Source organism: Aquila chrysaetos, chromosome 23 (assembly GCF_900496995.4).
Source record: "Aquila chrysaetos chrysaetos chromosome 23, bAquChr1.4, whole genome shotgun sequence".
Taxonomy (NCBI): domain Eukaryota; kingdom Metazoa; phylum Chordata; class Aves; order Accipitriformes; family Accipitridae; genus Aquila; species Aquila chrysaetos.
Window position 1 is genome coordinate 10,598,822 of NC_044026.1, and position 18,679 is coordinate 10,617,500.

General features: G+C 38.9%; 1 protein-coding gene across 5 annotated transcripts in view; it reads right to left on the minus strand.

The window, feature by feature from the left end:
* CYFIP1 (cytoplasmic FMR1 interacting protein 1) overlaps positions 1 to 18,679 on the minus strand; it is an 83,797-nt gene that overhangs the window by 37,742 nt on the left and 27,376 nt on the right. For 3 of the 5 annotated variants that reach the window (XM_041119537.1, XM_029998633.2, XM_029998635.2), the window contains exons 8-21: positions 18,449 to 18,577; positions 17,047 to 17,151; positions 16,792 to 16,883; positions 15,441 to 15,558; positions 14,665 to 14,787; positions 10,906 to 11,031; positions 10,449 to 10,615; positions 8,904 to 9,051; positions 6,876 to 7,029; positions 5,489 to 5,645; positions 4,823 to 4,919; positions 4,394 to 4,470; positions 4,192 to 4,300; positions 3,503 to 3,622 (exon numbers count right to left, since the gene is read on the minus strand). In XM_041119537.1, the coding sequence (XP_040975471.1) occupies positions 3,503 to 3,622; positions 4,192 to 4,300; positions 4,394 to 4,470; positions 4,823 to 4,919; positions 5,489 to 5,645; positions 6,876 to 7,029; positions 8,904 to 9,051; positions 10,449 to 10,615; positions 10,906 to 11,031; positions 14,665 to 14,787; positions 15,441 to 15,558; positions 16,792 to 16,883; positions 17,047 to 17,151; positions 18,449 to 18,577 (1,722 nt within the window). Of the gene's footprint in view, positions 1 to 3,502; positions 3,623 to 4,191; positions 4,301 to 4,393; positions 4,471 to 4,822; positions 4,920 to 5,488; positions 5,646 to 6,875; positions 7,030 to 7,332; positions 7,481 to 8,903; positions 9,052 to 10,448; positions 10,616 to 10,905; positions 11,032 to 14,664; positions 14,788 to 15,440; positions 15,559 to 16,791; positions 16,884 to 17,046; positions 17,152 to 18,448; positions 18,578 to 18,679 lie in introns of those variants that run through there. The other 2 variants (XM_029998634.2, XM_029998636.1) reach the window with 2 other exon arrangements.

Consider the following 18,679-nt stretch of genomic DNA (forward strand, 5'->3'; position numbering starts at 1 on the left):
AAGATGAAATGAAAGACAAGACCAGACATTTACAAATGTTGTGAAAGTATCCACAAAATCACTAGCTGCAGACTACACAACTATACATGAGCACTGCCTTTCGTGATGTTTCTCCTCTTGACAAGAAATTCCTAGTATGGTTTCTGGCACTTTCAATACAATACAATATACAATAAAATACAATACAATAAAATAAAATAAATCCATTCCTGACATAAGACACTGAAAACACCAAACACAAAGAGCACAACCTCTCACTCCAAAAAAACCCAAGCACTGCTTTTAAAGATTGTTGTGCAATGTCCAGTGGCTTTGTTTAGCTGTGTATCAAACTACTGGTCGTCTTCCCCATACAGTGCTGTCAGATTTAACTGCTCCATGTTTCAAAGGATTTTCAAACCTGTGAGCAACATTTACTTTAAGGAAAAAGAACCACTATGATTGTTACTACAGTATTGAGTCCAATCTGAGGGGAAAAAATAGCTCAGTCTTTTAACCACCTTCATTTAATTTATTTAGCTTGAAAAACAGCAGAAGTTACTGATTAGTTAAGCTATTAGTATCAGTTTCTCACGGAAGAAACCAAGCAGTTTTCAGCAGAAATTATTTTGCATAAAACAAAAAAAAAAAGCATTAAAAAAGAGGGAGCATTGTGCAGGGATACCACCTTAGCCCTGCCACTTTCTAACTCAAGAAAGAGTGAGAACCTGTGACCTAAGAAACACATCATCAATGGTTTCTGTTCACCTAGCCACTAAGAAAATCCTGCACATAACAAAGAAAAACTACATTTCAATAATTCAAACGTTATAACAACAAGTACTGAAAAGTCAAGAGGCTCTATGGCCTCAGTATTTGATTTATCTTCAGTAAAGAATGAAATTAAATCAAGGTAGTTAACTGCATGACAAAATCTCACTGGTAAAAAAAACTTATTATGGAAAGACCAATGGTAAACTTGCTTGCATAACTTTCAATTTATTTTTCATTCCAGCAGAACTGAATGTGTCTGACATTTTTCTTGTTGACTGCATATTTACATGTCAAATTCATGCTGTCTGGAAATAAAATTTGGTTTTTAGCATTTTAATCAGGAAACTAACTCAAAAGACACCTCAATATTGCACAGATGCTCTTCTTCCACAGGCACAAGTCAGATCTCATTCCTCCACAAAAAAATTTTTTGTCATGCTACAAAACCAAGCTGCCTGGGCAAATAAACTCATTTTGATTCTCCAGGCACAAGGCTGGTTTGGTCTGCAATTTATCTATAAGCATGGACAGAAGTGGGCATTTATAAAAATTTAAATCACAAGAATGCTCATTTTCCTTGTTTCCTCATGGCTCCTAGCATATGCCTTCTCTACAGGTGATGTTTATACCTTACTCCCAAAGCCCTTGGTTGCAACAGGTTTATTTTTTTTTCTGGGCAAGGAAAGAACAAGATTCTCAGAATCAACAGGACTGGGACTTGCACAGTCCCGTGTACGGCAGCATAGTCCAGAGTACTGCGTCAGGTCAGGCCAAAGCACTGTTTGAACAGAGATGCAGGTTAAGGCGTGGGGAGAAAAAAATGATAGCACATCAGAATTAATAAAATCCACAATATACCACAATGGCAACAGGGGATTTGCCAGTATAATTTATGATGTAGCTGGAGGTGACTAGAAGAATGCGTTTTGCAAGACTAAGCTGCCTCTATGGTAAGAGGTTTTGCCAAACTAGACTTAGTAAACCAGACAAACTTCAACCACAGCATTATGTGATTTCACACTTAGAGAAAAATTAAAACAAAACATCAGAGGGAAAAGTTTTGTTATTTTTCTAATAAGACTGCTTAAATTATTCCTATTTATATATATTTAACTACAGTTAAGGATAAAACAAGTTTGCCTGTTAGTCATTCAGGCTCTTCTCCTTTCAGGAGTGACTGTACAGCTATTTGCTGAGAGAATACTTTAGAGGACATCTAGCAAAGCTGGAGAAAACTTTTTTGCTTCTGCCATTAAAAACAAATACAGATTTATGGGGGGGGGGGGGCTAGATGTCTATCATTAGCAATGCAAATAAAAGAAATAAAAATTAACTTAAAATAAATTAAATTAAAACAAAACGAGCATCTAGACCCTGTGGTTGTGCATTTCTTCCCCCTCTCCAGGCTGATTTATGAACTGGGGAAGTCTCCCTAGGCCTTAGCATAAGTGTAATGAGTCAGGCAGTTAAGCAACCCTTGACTGTGGCAGGAACTCTGACACAGCTAAAATGGGAGATATGCTGTGTGTCTCAAGGACTCCTGCTGCCTGGCAGAGGTGGGGGACGGGAGCAGAGATAGCCAGTTCTCATAACAGCCTGCAGCCAGTTCTTTCTCATAACAACCTTGAGACATTACAATCCTCCCCTGACAATCTTGGAGCATCCCGTATCTCTGTTTTAAGTTATTCTCAGACAGCCTCGGAGCTTTCCTTATCTGCACGTGAAATGGTACCAGCACAGCTGGGATTCCAGCAACTTGTTGATGACAAATGTCAATCATCTCCCAAACCTATAAACAGCGGTACTAAGTGGGGCCCTTTGAGCTCTCCTGGACTGCAGCAGGCTGCGACCAGCATCTCCCTCTGAGCGGGACACCTCTCAGAGCTCGCAAACTTTCCTGTTTGCGAAAATCAGAGGTCTGTCGCCAAAAGCCAACATGACCTGGGCTGATACTCTCCGCTCCTGGAGGCTCAACCCTTTGCCCATTGAGACAAATGCCGAAGCATTCAACGTGAATATTTTCACTGACCTCAAGGGGAATTTTTAACAGGTATACCTCTTATACTCTATTTTACTCTCTTATACACGTATCTCTTAGTGTCTTTATGCACGTGTGTGTACTAACCTGAATAGCTGATAGTAAATATATTATAGGAAGTATAAGTTATTACTTTCAAATTTATACCTCAATTACTATTGTGAATTTCATTCAACTGTGAATGAATTTTAGGCTGCTGTTATACTCATAATCCCTTTAGATATAAACAGTTGACCAAGTCTGGGACCCGACCCAGAGTCAATCCAGCCACTCCTAGACTCTGACAGAAGTTTAGAAAGCAAGGGAGTCTTTTCTGAACCTCGTGACTCAACGGGAGGGTCTCCCCTACTTTTCCACATTCCTGATCTTTGCATAAATCACAAGAAATTAATTCTAACTCGATTTTTCTTTGTAGTATTTCTTTTTACCCTATTAAGTGTTCAGTCTCTATATACATAAGCTTAGTCTGATTCTAACTTAATTTTCCTGAGTGCATTTCATCCATGTACTAAGTAATAGAGTGAACCTGGCCATTCAATTCTGTGAAGTTGCACTTTTATATAAATTTCTATTAAATCATTTTTCTATTGCTAATACAATTGGAGGTGATTCTTTAAGTGATCTGAACCCCTCTTCTCTCTCATTCCCCCCCCCGTGATGGACCCCAGCTGCTGTGTTAGTGTTCTGGCAAAACTGCAACACAACACTCACCACAATGGAAGTCAAATCCTCACTTTCAAATCGACCAATTGCCAGTTCCATTGACCTGTACATGGCTGCTGAAATTCGCTGAGTGATCAGTCGGTTCAGGTCTATTGACCTACCAAGAAGCTAAAGAAAAAATGCTGTAAGCTTTGAACTGAAAGTCAAATTATGAGACAAGCTGTACAAGGACTATGAGACTCCACTGATTAAGAGACTCTCATGTGGTAAACTTACATTCCAAACACACAGAAGCAAAGCAGATGGACAAAATTTAGAAATTCAGGAAAAAATGAGGTATTACAATTTACATCCCAATTCTCAAAAAAGAAGTAAAATCACATGTTGCATTTACATCTAAGTATTTATATCAGCACTTTATGCTTCCATGACATTGTGCCAACAACATACTGAAAACTGGTGAAAGACATTACTAGGAAGACAACGCTACCACATGCGACATTCCTATTTGGCTTGTGTTTGCTTAACTGCACCAGACATTCACATTTAAACAGGATCTTTTAAGTTTTTTTCTCAATTTACTCCTTCATATGACAAAAAAGCTGATCTCAAATGTCACTTATGCCACTTAGATGACAGAGCATAAAGCACGGGAAGAGTTTTATATACCTACATAAATCAACACCATTAGAAAATTGCCAAGCAACTGGAATACAACAGAGTATGAGTTAACTCACTTGGACATGTCTCTGTTTCAGCAGTGTCTCATAGCGGTTGGACTGTAGCAACTGAATGGTTGCTCCCTGATTCTTGCATTCTGAACGTAATCGTTTTTCCAGAAGCAGGCTATTAAGAAAGGAAGAAAATGCTTAAAGTATATTAGACAGCAAAGCAGAGCAGAAATGCATGGATAAAAGTTCTAACTACCAGAATAGCTACCTGCCAGCCATTGCCTTGTAATACGCAAATATTTGGTCTGCCAGCTTGTAGACAAATTGGTCAAAACATAGGTTTACCTTGGGGAGAAAAAAAATTTGTGCATTTAGAGATACTTAAAATTTAAAGAGGGGAGATTATCCAAGACTTCCCACTGTTTATCAAACATAATTAAGAAAGTTAATGCATCCAAATTTTCCAGTACAAGAGAAGATGACATTCAGTTTTCAGCATTAATGTGAGGCGATTTGCACAGGCCTAAAGGCTTCCTCACAACATATTACCCAACCAGTTACCCATCTTCTGGTCTTTCTTCTCAGCTTGTTCATTATCTCCAACTGTTCTGAATCTCTTATAATAGGTCTTGGCCTTTAGCATCATTTTCACATTCAGGTACAGACTATTTTTCTCCAGTAGATAAAGTTGCTTTACCTCTGCCTCAATCTCATCATAGAGGAACTGCTTCTTAAATTTAGTAAGTGCATAATGAGCACTGTCATTATAAAGGTCCAAAGAATAAAGAACATACCTGAATGAAAAAGAATAAAAAGAGTTACATGTTTATAGAAATTATGATTCTTTAGGTTGGTGCAGTCAAGATGTTGAAAGCCAGTCAATATTGTAACCTACACGTGGTTCATGCAAACAGGATAATTTTTTTTGTTTTAATTTTTACATAAAGTATCACAATTTCTCCTTTAAGAAAGTCTTTCGTTCGTTCAAGAAATTGTACAGATAAGCTTGCAGTCTGAAACTTGTTTTCTAGATGTAGCTTTCCATCAAAATGGAACTATGCTTTTACCTCTATGCATCATATTTGACATCTTTGAGGAGGGAGTAAGGAGAACTCACTCAGGGAACAACATATTTGGCTGGTGCAATGATACTTATATGAAAGGTTTGGTATTTCAATTATTCACTTCAAAAAGAAAATTTTGAGAATCTGGAAATTGACAAATATAAGAGGAAAATTTTATAAAGGTTTAGAATACCTTCTCAGTGACTGCTTGTTAAAACCAATAAAAGCAGTAACATTATAATAAGGAATGGCAATCATTAAGAATAATCATTCAGTGGAAGAGCACAAGTAGGTCTTACTCCATCATTGATGCCTCTTTGGTCTCCAGAATATGGTCTGTCAGAATCCAAGGCATGGACATCTCAATGGGAAACTGGATTCTTCTGCCCATGGTCAGCTCTAAGAAGAATTCCCTGAACCACAGCTGGGACAGATCACAGCATTGCTGCAGGGTTTCTTTGAGAATAAATAAGGAAGAATTACACTTCTTACAGAAATACATCAGGAACAATATAACTGTGATTCTGATGATGCAATGTGAAACAAAAAAAGCAGCCATGAGTCACTAGAGCTATATCTAGGCCAAATATGTAAATCAAATTCAAAATGTAAAGCCCATGACTTTTTCAAAGAGTTTTGAACTCCACAATTGCCCGCAAAGTAGTGCCTTATTACACAAAAAAGCATGGAAGTGGACCAGACTAGCAGTTAAACAGAAAAACTATGTACAACAGTGAAGGGGGATTTCTAGTTTAACTTCTCAGTTGGGGGCTGAGAAAGCTGTATACTGAACTTGGGAAGCAGCAGGTGAGGGAGAAAAAATTGTACCGGATCCACCAGTACCATCTCTCCCTCTGGAGGACTGAATTGCTCCACACGTTCCTGTTGATTAGATGTGCAGGAAATGACAGACAAACACATGAAGGAGGGATTAAAACACAAAGTTTCTAAGGCTGCTGTCAAGGGCATGGAGGTGTGCTTCCCACCTCCCCAGAAAACACTTGGCACGAGCCTTCTTTTGCAGAAGGCTTGAGAACCAAAACAGGAATGAACTTTTTACATCAAGATGTTCTGAAGACCTTTTGAAGTGCTGTTCCCCAGTAGCGCAATGACTGACATTAACAGGCTCCCCCTTCTCTGAGGGTAAAGGAGTCCAGTAGCAAAACAAAAATGAAAGACACACAGCATGGTGATGACAAAGACTAGATACATTGAATGTCAGTAGGTGAATTCTTTAGGACAGCATGTTTCCGATTACAATTAACTGAATAGTAAGAGTAGTGAAATGACATCAAATTTACCACAACAGAGAATTTTTTTCCTCTGTACTTAAAACAAAAACAAAAAAAATCCCCCAAAACCAAACCACAAAAACTACTTCCTTTTTAAAATTTCAGTGTGTATAGGCTTATCTGTCCCTTGTTTATATAAATACGTACATTAAAAAAAATAGAAAAGGGAGGTAACAATATGAAATTTGACGCATTATAAACAAATGTATAACAAGTCAAAATAAAAATCCCACCACAATACTGAATATCACATCTCAGAAAAAGTTTGGACAGACCAAGGTTTTTGATAAATAAACCAAAGGTAAGTTGACTTAGGCAATCGGAAACATTTTCCAGGTCGTGTTAGAGGTGTTAGGACATGCTAAGCTGGACACTGATCATCTACATATCTTACCACTGAAATTTATCAAATGAGTGTAGAAGAAAGACTCGCGATGGAATTTTTCTATGTCCAATATGGTGGGCCCCTCAAGGCTACTTCTCAAGGTTTTCTTGGAACCACTTTTGTCAGCAATGAGGGACTCTAACATAGTTCTCACCATGTAAAGCTGTATCATTAAAGGAAACAATTGTGGTGGAAAGGGGGGGAAAAAAGGAAAATACACATGGTACATTAGTTGAGCAACACTGAGAATTACTATCAGTAAGCGACTGCTCCACTTCAAATTGAAAACTGGCACTGTGTGGATAAAAGCCTTTCAGGCGAGAGGAACAGATGCAACGCTAGCCTACACACCAGCACAAATGCCTACCCATGCCAAGGGGACCTCCACTGACACTTAGCAGCAGACCATTTGCAGTGGAACAGTTCACATCACCACAAAAAGTAAAAGTAATAAGTAATGTCTTACCACCAAAGTTTAAAAGAGGCGGATAGATGTAGGACTGCCTCAGAAACTTGTGTGTCACATGCAATAGCTTTTCCAATCCCAGAGACTTGAGCTGCTTCAACAGCTCAGCAGAGTTTAAGGACTCTGTCATAGTGCGAACCATGTAGAGCTAAAAACCAACAGACAGGGGCAGGCAGGGGAGAGAGAATCCGTTAATAAAAACACATGGGTAAATAAGGAAGGGAAAACAGAAGCAGAGAAAATGTGTTAGTTTGTTAAAAATGAAAAGCAGCACAGTAAGCATGCAGAGGAAGACATACAGAAAGGTTTCTTCGTTCAGAATAATCACTGCAATCCGGTACTCCCTCAAGCGAAGGGAAAAGTTCCCATTCATTTCAGAGGATGCTCAGAGAGCCATTAGCTTCTCAAATGATTTTGCAAAGATTTTCAAGTATTACCAATTCATACACAGCCATTTTAGAACTGCATGAAACTGAGAAAAACCCATCTAAAATCAATGTATTTGACCTCCCTTCCTCCTGTCAGCCGAGACAGACAAATGTGCCAGCCCAAGAACAGAAAAAGCAGACAGAACTCCGTACTCTAAACAGCCTGTTGCAGCCAGTGAAACAAAGCCCTTAAACATACCAAGCACAGGAGAAGCACACTGGTGGTGATATTTAATTTTTTTTTCCTCCCAGAAAATTAGAAATCAAAACTTTTTTTTCCAATTCCCAAACCAAAATCTTCATTAAACCCATCTTACCACAATTTAAGCAACTTTTTATTACCCAAGATTATTATCCATTCATGCTCTCTTCCCCACAGATTTTAGATATTAAAAGGATGTCTTTACAAACCACAGTTGCCTTCAGTTTTTCACCCAAAGTGCTCAGTACCTCATTTTCTCAGATGAGCTATGAATACCAGACCATACACCCTCCAAACAAACCCACAAAGAAAATAAAAAAGAGAATTATATGGAGGTAACTAGAACGAGCATCTAGGCATGGGATTTCAACGACTACCACAGAAAACACACTTGAAAAACCTCTTGTTTGAATGGCAGCAGCAGATTAAATAGATTTTAGGGAGCAGTTTTATCATTCATTACTGAACAGTAAGAGGGATCTTGTCAGAAGTCAAATACTCTCCCACATTTTACAGGCAAACATTTATATTTTAAACAGATTTTAAAACTACATAGACAACTATTGAATAATGGAATTTAAAAAAAAATAAATCCACCAGCTATACCAGAGATGGGAGTCAGTCAAGAAACAATTCAAATAGTTCAAAATTATTATTTAAAAAACATTAGGAGCCCAATGAGAATATATTTCTTCCCAGCAAGTCAAATTAAAGAGATTGAATGCTTGGAAATATTATGTGTCAGAGTAGAAAGTGACAGCAACCCAGACAGAGGATTTTGGTTAAGTATATATAATTTTGTAAATATAAATCTAATCAGAGTAGATTTTTCACATTAAAAAAAACCCCAAACCTGCAATTTTTAAATAGTTCAGGCTAGAGAGAAAACATTTCATGCAATAATTGTTGGCAGATATCACAACCACCAGACAGGAAAATACCTGAGTGCTGGAGGGTCCCACTGCACGCCTTGGGACTTTGATGTCAAAACCGCTTTTAGGGTCCTTCTCTCCCCTTAGAGCTGGGTCATTGAACGGCTCATGACCCGCTTCCCAGTCACAGACTGTCTTTCTGATAGCCTGCAAAACACTGAACACAATTCACAATACTTCAGACTGGTACGCATCCAAGTGCACTGATGAAAACATTTTACTTTTTTTAAGCACTCTTCCACAAGCACAGAAACTTTGCAACAGCATTCAGGAGCTCAGGGTAACTCAGAGCAACCACAAATGATTTCACCAACAACTTCAAGAATGCCACATCCACAAAACAATCGCTCCATGCTGTTTATCAAAAAGGATAGTCAGAGCCCTTCTCCTCTGTCAGAAGAAAGCTGACCTCTGAAACTGGTACACCAGAGACAAAAGTCAGTTGTCAAGAATTCACCTCTGGGATCCTTAGCAAGCACATCAAGCTATTTTGTTCTCCAAAACCACAAAAAGCAGATTATTCAATCAAAACAAAGCAGATTAACCAAACTAAAGAGAGACAATTCTGGCTTGAAATGAAAAGAAGCAGCAGAATTCCTGTTTCCAGCAGAACTCCAGAATTCAGCTGGAATTTATACAAACAGCTTCATACTTCCAACTCCAAATACTGAACTGGACTTCAGATACTTGTCAGAAACACAGGCAGCCATATCCTATGGCGTGCTGAATGATCAAGCAAGTGCCTCCTCCCAAATCTGAGCAGGTATGAAAGTAATACTTCCCTATTTCATGGAAGTCCCTGGGACAAAAACACTCTCCCTGCAAACTTGATAATTTGAAGTATTTTGGGGTTTTTTAGCTTATGATGGTACTTTTGTGGCAGGCAGATCATTTAGCAATAGCCTAATTAACCAAACACTTTCACCTCTGAGAGCTTTGCAATGAAATGTGGGAGTAAACAAATGGAAAACGAGTCAAGATTAAAAGCAAACAATTAGGGACAAAAAAATAACATCAGGCAATGCCACCAATCAGTGCGGGCAGATGGAGCACTTGGAAGAGAAGTGTAAGGCTAATAAGCCAAAAGTAGCAGAAGCTGAGAAAGAAGGCAGGATGCTAAGAGGGCAGAGATTAAGACTATGGGGTGGGATGTAGATATGAGACACAAGCAGAGGAAACACTGGAATCATAAGGAAGGTGGACAGTAACATCTTTCTTCAAATTAAAAATACCAGTCTTGCCTGCAATATTACAGTACTTACCTTTCCCTAAAATAAAAATAAACTACAGGGGACAAAAGACTTCCTGCAGTAGTCCTAAGTGGCTCAAGGCAGCCTGGACTCTTACTGTAGCCATGTTGGCAGCCATTCATTTTTGACTTCAGACTTCTTCAACTTCCAATACATATTCAACCAAGCTAACTTTGAATACCAGACAGGCTAGTAGGGGAGTACAGACTTAAAGAGGCAAAATTTAACAGCTATGCAATTCTGCAACAAATTTAGTAAGATTTGGGGGAAAGAATATAGGAGAAGATGAAAACAAGAATGCTACCTCTGAATGACATTTTTCTTCTTTTTAATGGCTTGTCTTAACGGCTCTCTAAGTGTGACCTGGGCAAAGTCCTGAAGAGCTGCATAAATGGTATGGCGAATGGCATGATTGAAAACACTTTCCATCCTTCCCATCAGCACCTGAAGACCTTTGATCATGGCAATCACCTGCAAAAAAAAAAAAAAAAAAAGGTGTGTATTTTTCTTATTTTGTTTGTATAATTGTTCAAAAAGCCCTTTTTTAAATACAGAAAATGAGGAAAGGGGAAGTTACAAAAGATAAAGGATAGTTTTCCTGTGCTGCTCCTACATATTGAATAGAGGAAAACATGCTCTTTCAGAGTCAACACAGGGCATGCTGTCTTTTTGCACTGGGTATAGAAAATGCTTATAGAGAATGTTCTCCTTTGTATAGAATTAATCTTTGGAAAATCCCTGTAAAAAAAGATTTATCTTACCTCAACCAAAGCAAACTTCTCCTCACTAGTATAATTGTATCTTGTTGCTCTTTCATACTCTTCTGCATTGTCAGGACAATCTTTATTAGAATATTTGTCAGTTGGGTGTACCAGCTTCCACGAATACTGCAGTTCATACAGCAGAATATGGAGAAAAAAGATGGGGGGGGGGGGGAAAAAAGGCCTGAGAAACACAAAACATAGCTGGATAGAAATAACATGCTTTAAGAAATACTCCAGTGTTTTCAAGAATATCTGAAAAATGGTATTTGGTACCATTCTCAAAACCTGCATAAATTCTGAAACTACTATCTAGTGGAAATGCCAAACAATAATCTGCGTAACAAATTGTGTTGAAAGCCAGCGATCCTGTATTAGTTCAAAAAAATGCAATTCACACTCAGCAGTTAATGCACTTCAGGGTATTTTTTACTGAGCAAATGCTAGCGTAGGCATAAGTTTCTTCTCCACTTGAAGCATGAGAAACACAGACAGACCTCAGAGCATAACGAAAAAATCCATCACACTCACACACAAAAAGAGAAGCTTCCAACTTGGCCAAATATTCACATTTAGAATTCAAAAGACAACTGGAAAACTACATGGTTTTGGGGTGGGGTTTTTTTAATGTTTACTAGGCTTAAAGGTGTGGAAATAGCTGTATTATCTGTGACAATATCATCTGCACAGCATGCATTTCTCTTAAATACTGTCTTTTCAGTCACTGCAAACACAGCTCAAAATGTTCCTGAGCAGCGTCAGGCTGATCTAATATCCATCAGGGTACATCTAGTGAAAAATCCTAGTCACATTTAAATACAGTTTTCTCACAGTTTGCGTTCAGCAAATAGTAAGGTCTGGCTGATATTGTCTTTATGTAAGTGTTAGGTTGCAGAGCAATATAAATTTGCATACTATAATGGATTAATATTTGCACCAATTTACCTACAGCAAAGAGGAGCATCACACCCTGCAACCTACGTGCTACAAAGAGGACACCAGGGAAATTATTAAACAAAGATGAAGCATTTTGGGGCCATTAAGTTGACAGGGTTAAGTTGGACATCACATGTATGCTGAAACTTTTTATCTGAACATGATGCAGGTAATAAAGTTCATGGATACCAAGTGAATGCAGAAGACAGGTAAGTAAGTAGAATACTCCAGATCAGAATAAATTCTCAGTAGGAAGGCAGGGAGAAGGTGAACACAAACTCACATGAGAAGTGCTTAAGGGAATCCATACAAATCAGAAAGACAAAGAAAAGCAGTGATAACAGGCAAAAAAAACCTGCTGTGGTCCTCAGAGAAAGTTTGTTCTGGAACCGGGAGGATAAAAACAGATCCAAGAACAAGAGAATTTCTACAGAGATATAATAAAATAGGAAGATAGTCACTGTGAAGAGAGAGCCTGAATGCAGCAAGTTGCAATGACAGAAATAAAGGCATCAAGTCTGGGAGTTGAAGAGGCCAGAAACAGATGACAGAAACTTCTCTTAAGGAGAAAAGGAGAATAAGATTTTCACCATAAAATACACTGTTGATGTAAACAGGAATACGATAATACAGGAAAAAGCATGACTCGTCTACTGGCTTTTAAAAAAGGTAGTAAAAAATACAGAAGAGAAAGAAAACTGGGTCTCTAGCTATGCCCACTGTGACCGCACTGGATTCACGTAGTGCAGATGGCTTGATGCTCCCTCAGACATCAGAGGCAGAGGAGGAGCAAGCCTGGCTTCTCTCATACAATACGTCCTCTCTTTCAACCCTTCCTAGAACATGCTTTGGTGCAGGTAAGACATGCAGCTTTTTTCTAAGGGTCTGCAGCATAAAAAGGATTCCTGCATCCTCCTCTTCAATTTCTGCCTTAAGCAGTTTCTTATTGGAAAAAACAGTCACTTTTCTAGCTGGCATCTGTTTTTAAAATAAATTATTAAAATACAGAGAAATAACTCTGCAGGTTCTTTATTTCCCCTCCCTCATCTCCTCTCAAATTTTCCTTTCCCCACATTTACTTTCCTTTTGACTAAAAGCCTAATCTAAAGCAAATAGGAGCCTTTCCATCCATTTTTGTGTCTTTGGTTAAGACCTTACATGCTTCAATTTACTAAGTGAAGACATCTAAACATAGCTAGTTGAAGCTGTTCTATCACCTCCTATGTGACTGCATGTTGGTATGGATATTTCTAACAGAATATAATTTTAAACAAGGTTTAGAGGAAAATAATGAAGTCTTAGTCTACAAAATGTACGTATCAAGAGCAACAACGTATTGGATTTGTGTGGCAAGGTTTTGGTAGTGGGGGGGAGGGGGCTACAGGAGCAGCTTCTGTGAGAAGCTGCTGGAAGCTTCCCCCATGTCCAACAGAGCCAATGCCAGCTGGCTCCAAGACGGACCCGCTGCTGGCCAGGGCCAAGCCCATCAGCAACTGTGGTAGCGCCTCTGTGACAACAGATTTAAGAAGGAAAAAAAGTTGTGGCGGGGACAGAAACTGCAGCTGGAGAGAGGAGTAAGAGAAAACAACATGTAAGAGAAACAGCCCTGCAGACCCCCAGGTCAGTGCAGAAGGAGGGGGAGGAGATGCTCCAGGCACTGGAGCAGAGATTCCCCTGCAGCCCGTGGGGAAGACCATGGTGAGGCAGGCTGTCCCCCTGCAGCCCAGGGAGGTCCACAGGGGAGCAGATTTCCACCTGCAGACCGGGGAGGACCCCACGCCCGGGCAGGTGGGTGCCCAAAGGAGGCTGTGACCCCATGGGAAGCCCATGCTGGAGCAGGCTCCTGGCTAAGACCCGTGGCCCTGTGGAGAGAGGAGCCCACACTGGAGCAGGTTTGCTGCAGGACTTGTGACCCCGCGGGGGACCCACACTGGAGCAGTCTGTGCCTGAAGGACTGCAGCCCATGGGAGGGACCCACGTTGGAGCAGTTCGTGAAGAACTGCAGCCTGTGGGAAGGATTCACACCTTGGAGAAGTTTGTGGAGAACTGTCTCCTGTGGGAGGGACCCCACCCTGGAGTAGGGGAAGAGTGTGAGGAGTCCTTCCCCTGAAGAGGATGAGGCGGCAGAGACAACACGTGATGAACTGATCGTAACCCCCATTCCCCATCCCCCTGTGCCGCTGCGGGGCGTAGGTAGAGAATTCAGGAGTGAAGCTGTGCCCGGGAAGAACGGAGAGGTGGGGAGAAGGTGTTTTAAGATTTGGTTTTATTTCTCATTACCCTACTCTGGTTTGATTGGCAATAAATTAACTTAATTTCCCCTAAGTTGAGTCTGTTTTGCCCATGATGGTAATTGGTTGAGTGATGTCTCCCTGCCCTTATCTCGACCCACGAGCCCTTTGTTATATTTTCTCTCGCTTGTCTAGCTGAGGGGGGGGGAGTGATAGAGTGGCTTTGGTGGGCACCTGGCATCTAGCCAGGGTCAACTCACCACAAATGCAAGAACATCTAGTCAAGGCTCAAAAATGATCACCTATCCATTAAATATAACAAGTTGAATGTACTGTATGAGATTGACTGTATGAGATTGTATGTCTTACTGGATCTTCAAAGCAGCAGCATTACTCCTAGCCTCTGAGAACTTCATGTGCCTTCCTCTGAAAATGTGTTTTGGAGCAGGAGGAGAAAAGGAGTGAAGGAAGAAGGAAGAGGAGAATTAAGGGAACAAAACACAAGACACATTTTCATTCCATTAAAACAAAGCCTGTCCAACCTCACCAAGCCGCTTCTTTTTCATCTGGTTTTACTCCCTGGATAACATACCACTTCCATGACATGTGCACTCCACTGGGAGAGAAGCTGCAGGCCTTGGAGAGACAGATCAAAGAGCTTCCGATACTCTGCATCTGTTTTTTGAGCTTCCTGTCTACCAGATCCAGTCACCACCTAAAACATTATTAAACAACAACAAAAAACCCCAAACCCACATCAGAACATGCTGTATCCAGCATCCATAGCCAAATTTCTACATAGATTTCTTTTAAAGCATTGAAACAGCATCATGTACCAACACCTGCATTAATATCAGCTTTTTCTTCTAGAGACTTACATAGTTAAACTTCACAGATTTTGGTCAAGTGATGGAAACCACTGGTTTCCTTCATCACCAAAATATTGTTGCAGATGAATTCAAGACACTAATTAGGTATATTATATATATGTTATAGGTTCTATATATGTATACATGTGCATTTCTTTTCTTTTAGTCTCATTTAAACTGCTATGAGCACCCATTTGGAGTAAGGGCTAGACAACCTGTTCCAAAAGAGACGTGCCAAAAGTTCTAGGATATATATCCTACATAGACAGATATAAGCAGAAGAATACTGCAGTTTGTATGATGTATCATTATTATTTTAAATTTAAATAGTGTAAATATCATGCAGAGACTGGGTACTAGCCCTGCAGCCAGCTTTTCTTGGTTCAGATGATCGAGCTTTGTCATTTACCTAGCCTGAGGTTTACCCCCTCTTCAGATATTTAACAGAAACTGTTAATCAGTGATGTGCAATTGCATGAATAGCTTTAATCCCACACACCTCACTGTTGCTGTAACGAGCCAGTTCTGATATGAAACGCATATGGTCTTCTCTGATTTGGATCATCTGCTCACATATATTGTATTGGGGACTGCTGCTGGAAGACGTGCATGTCCATCTGTTTCAGACGACAAAAACCCCCACCTAAATCAGCTTAGGCAATAAATAGTACAACTGATACTGCAAAGAAAGAACCACAATGCATGACTTTTTAAAAAGATCTTCCTTTGAGGCCTTTCCACTCCTCACACCTCCACCTCTGACCCTGCACAATCCATTAGTGATGGATTGCCCTTCTGAGTTCAGACAGCACTTCTTCCAAGTCTTCAGAGAAAATTTTTTCTTTTCTTTTCTGTACGTTTTTTAAAGGCTGCTGCTATGAAATACAAACCAGCATTTCTCTTCAGGAGCAAACACTTAGGGACAGAACCGAAAAGTACTGAAAGGCAGGGCAGAAGTATAGGTATAGGCTGTAAGATACATCTAGCTACCTTCAGATTGTTTTTCATTATTCCTGTTTAACTATGAAAAGCCTACAGTATGCTCCCAACCATTAAAAAAAAAGGCATTATTAAATACTATCAACATGTTATCAAGAGGGACACAAAAGACATGCTACCCAGAATGTCATGTTAAGTAGCCTCATATTTTTAGTAGCTCAGTAGGCCCACTGCTGATGATTTTCTCTTAGCAATTACATGCAGGTTATGTGTTTTTTCTGCAGGAATTAAAATGCAAAGCACTACATTCTAAATTCACATAACTGCATGGAGGGAAGGTCTTGGAGGAGCACAGAAACGTTTGCTAAAACAAAGCAATAACCATAAACCATGGAACCATTTATGTAAAAACTGGCTGCGTTTTCCAGCCATTTTGCTGTGCTGCACACCTAGCAAAAAAAAAAAAGAGGGGGGAGACAAGCTAAGTTGCTGCTCCATATACAATATACACATGCCTATTTACCCATGCACTACTACTGCTCACCTTGCTTAGTAAAATCCTTCATTTCTTTTAAAGAAAGTTTCATATTTAAAGGAAAAAATAAAAATGAAATTAGTGTAAGATAAAATTCATTTCCTCCAACCCAGGTGATCAGAAATGTCACGGATGCAAGAATGAGCTCAGCAGCATACAAACTTTTTTTTTTTGTCTTTAAACAAACTGTTTCTTTAGCTGTACTTATTACATGAAATACATTAATAGTAAAATACCCACACCAAAAAATAGACCGAGGCAAAAATCCTACTAATTACCACAGAGCCACAGACTAATGGGTAATCATGAAAATACACTCCAAGGGTCTGACTTTCCCCAGCCCAGATGCTCCCCTCTGTCTCCTTCTCCCCCTTACCTGGATTTATTTTCCTCGTAATGGGCACTGGTCTTAATGTATCTTGCAAGTTCAATCTGCATGTCACCAAACAGTGGGACAACCTGCAACTGCTGTACACAGGGAATAAATCAGATTAGATAAATTATTAAACACAAATCTTAGTGAAAGGAAACCATTATTTACCCATATGAAAGTCCTATATATTTAAAATGCAAGGGGAATTACCTTTAAAATCACGTATTAAGAAACACTTAACCAAATCTCTTAACCAACCTTAAAGAACTTGTCTATCTTGGCTAAATTTATCCTTTTCTTCGCATCCAGCTTATAGATGTTACTGACACTTCCATCCATCAGGTACAATCCAAAGCCCATAACCTGAAAAAGAAAAAAACCAAACCTCTCCACAAAAGGACCTCAAAGATAAAAACCTGCTGCAGTAAGACCATTCTTCATATCATTAAAAAAAAAGTAATACTTTAAAAACACAGACCTGAAACACCCACTGTCCATCAAACAGAATATATTTTCAAATACATACATTTCTGTGGTATTCTTTTATTATATGTATATTAGTAGTTTTTACATTAGCATTAGCCTGACAAGTTATCCTTAAAAGATGCTACTTGCTTGTATCAAGGTTTAGCATACAAAAAAAACTCTCACTGAAACTAGAGTCTGGCTATTTTTAGGCAGGTTTTTTTTTTTTCACTTCCATTTTATTAAAATTCTGTATATGCAAACTGATCTGTAACAGAAATTTAGATCTAATATCTCTGAGCTATTGCTTTTTATGGCTTTCAGCACATCTCTGAATTATACACTCAAGAGCTCAGAAGCATCCAAAAAATATCTAATTACATTTTGTCCAAGTTATTCATTATGTTATAATTCAGTATTTATAATAAGAAGAGCTGAGAATCAGCAACTTAATGTGTTCTAAGCATACATTTACCAAACAAAAGGCCTAAATATGAAAGACACGTTGCACATCCCTGCAGACAGAACGTAAATGTTCTAGAATTCATGTATTGTTTCATGATGCTTCAGTTTGGTCCTAATAAACAGAGCTCTTCAGAAGTTAAACACTGAAGGGACTCAAAATATTTGTTATGAGGCAAATTTTCAATTCTTACTCTATACCTTTTTTCCACTGCAAGATATGCAGCTGATAATGTCAACCACATTTCATGTTGCTCAGCAGCCTCTTATTACATGTACATATTCCAGCTAAGTAAACTTATCTACTTACTAACCCTAATTTTAAGCTGCTGCTTCCCTGAAATCTTTGATACACTAAAACCACTTCGATACCTCCAAAAGCCTTTTATACAAACTTGCCACATATCTAAAATAAAACATAGTAGTTCCTTTCTGTTGTCATTATACTTCATAGAAACACAATTCCATGGAATTGGTTTCCTAAAAAGGCTGCAGTTCAATTGGGTCAACTTCAATTTATGACAAACGAAAATGGATTAGAAACTTTCTACATAGATTTAGCATGTAATAAAATAAAAAGACAATGGAGAGTGGAAAAAAAAGAAAAAAGGAATCATTTGAGTTATTTGGTTAATTCGGTTCAATTTTTAAAAAAAAAAAACAAACAGGAATTCAAATATCTGTATCCTACCTCAACCATTATTTTTTAATTTTGTAGCAAAAAGAAACCTACTTTCAAAAGCATGTGTTTCTCACTGGGTGTTAGATACATTTTGTTTTCATAGTAGTCCACACATAAATTCACAATATCTGCAAGCAGCTCTTCATAGCCAACAATCACCTCCAACTGCTGCTGTAAAGACTGGAAAAAAAAGACAAAAAAGATATTAGTCAAGTAGTTATATTCCTTGGGCATCAACAGTTACTACCAACCTGGAAGAGTTTTATTTTAATAGTTTTGTAA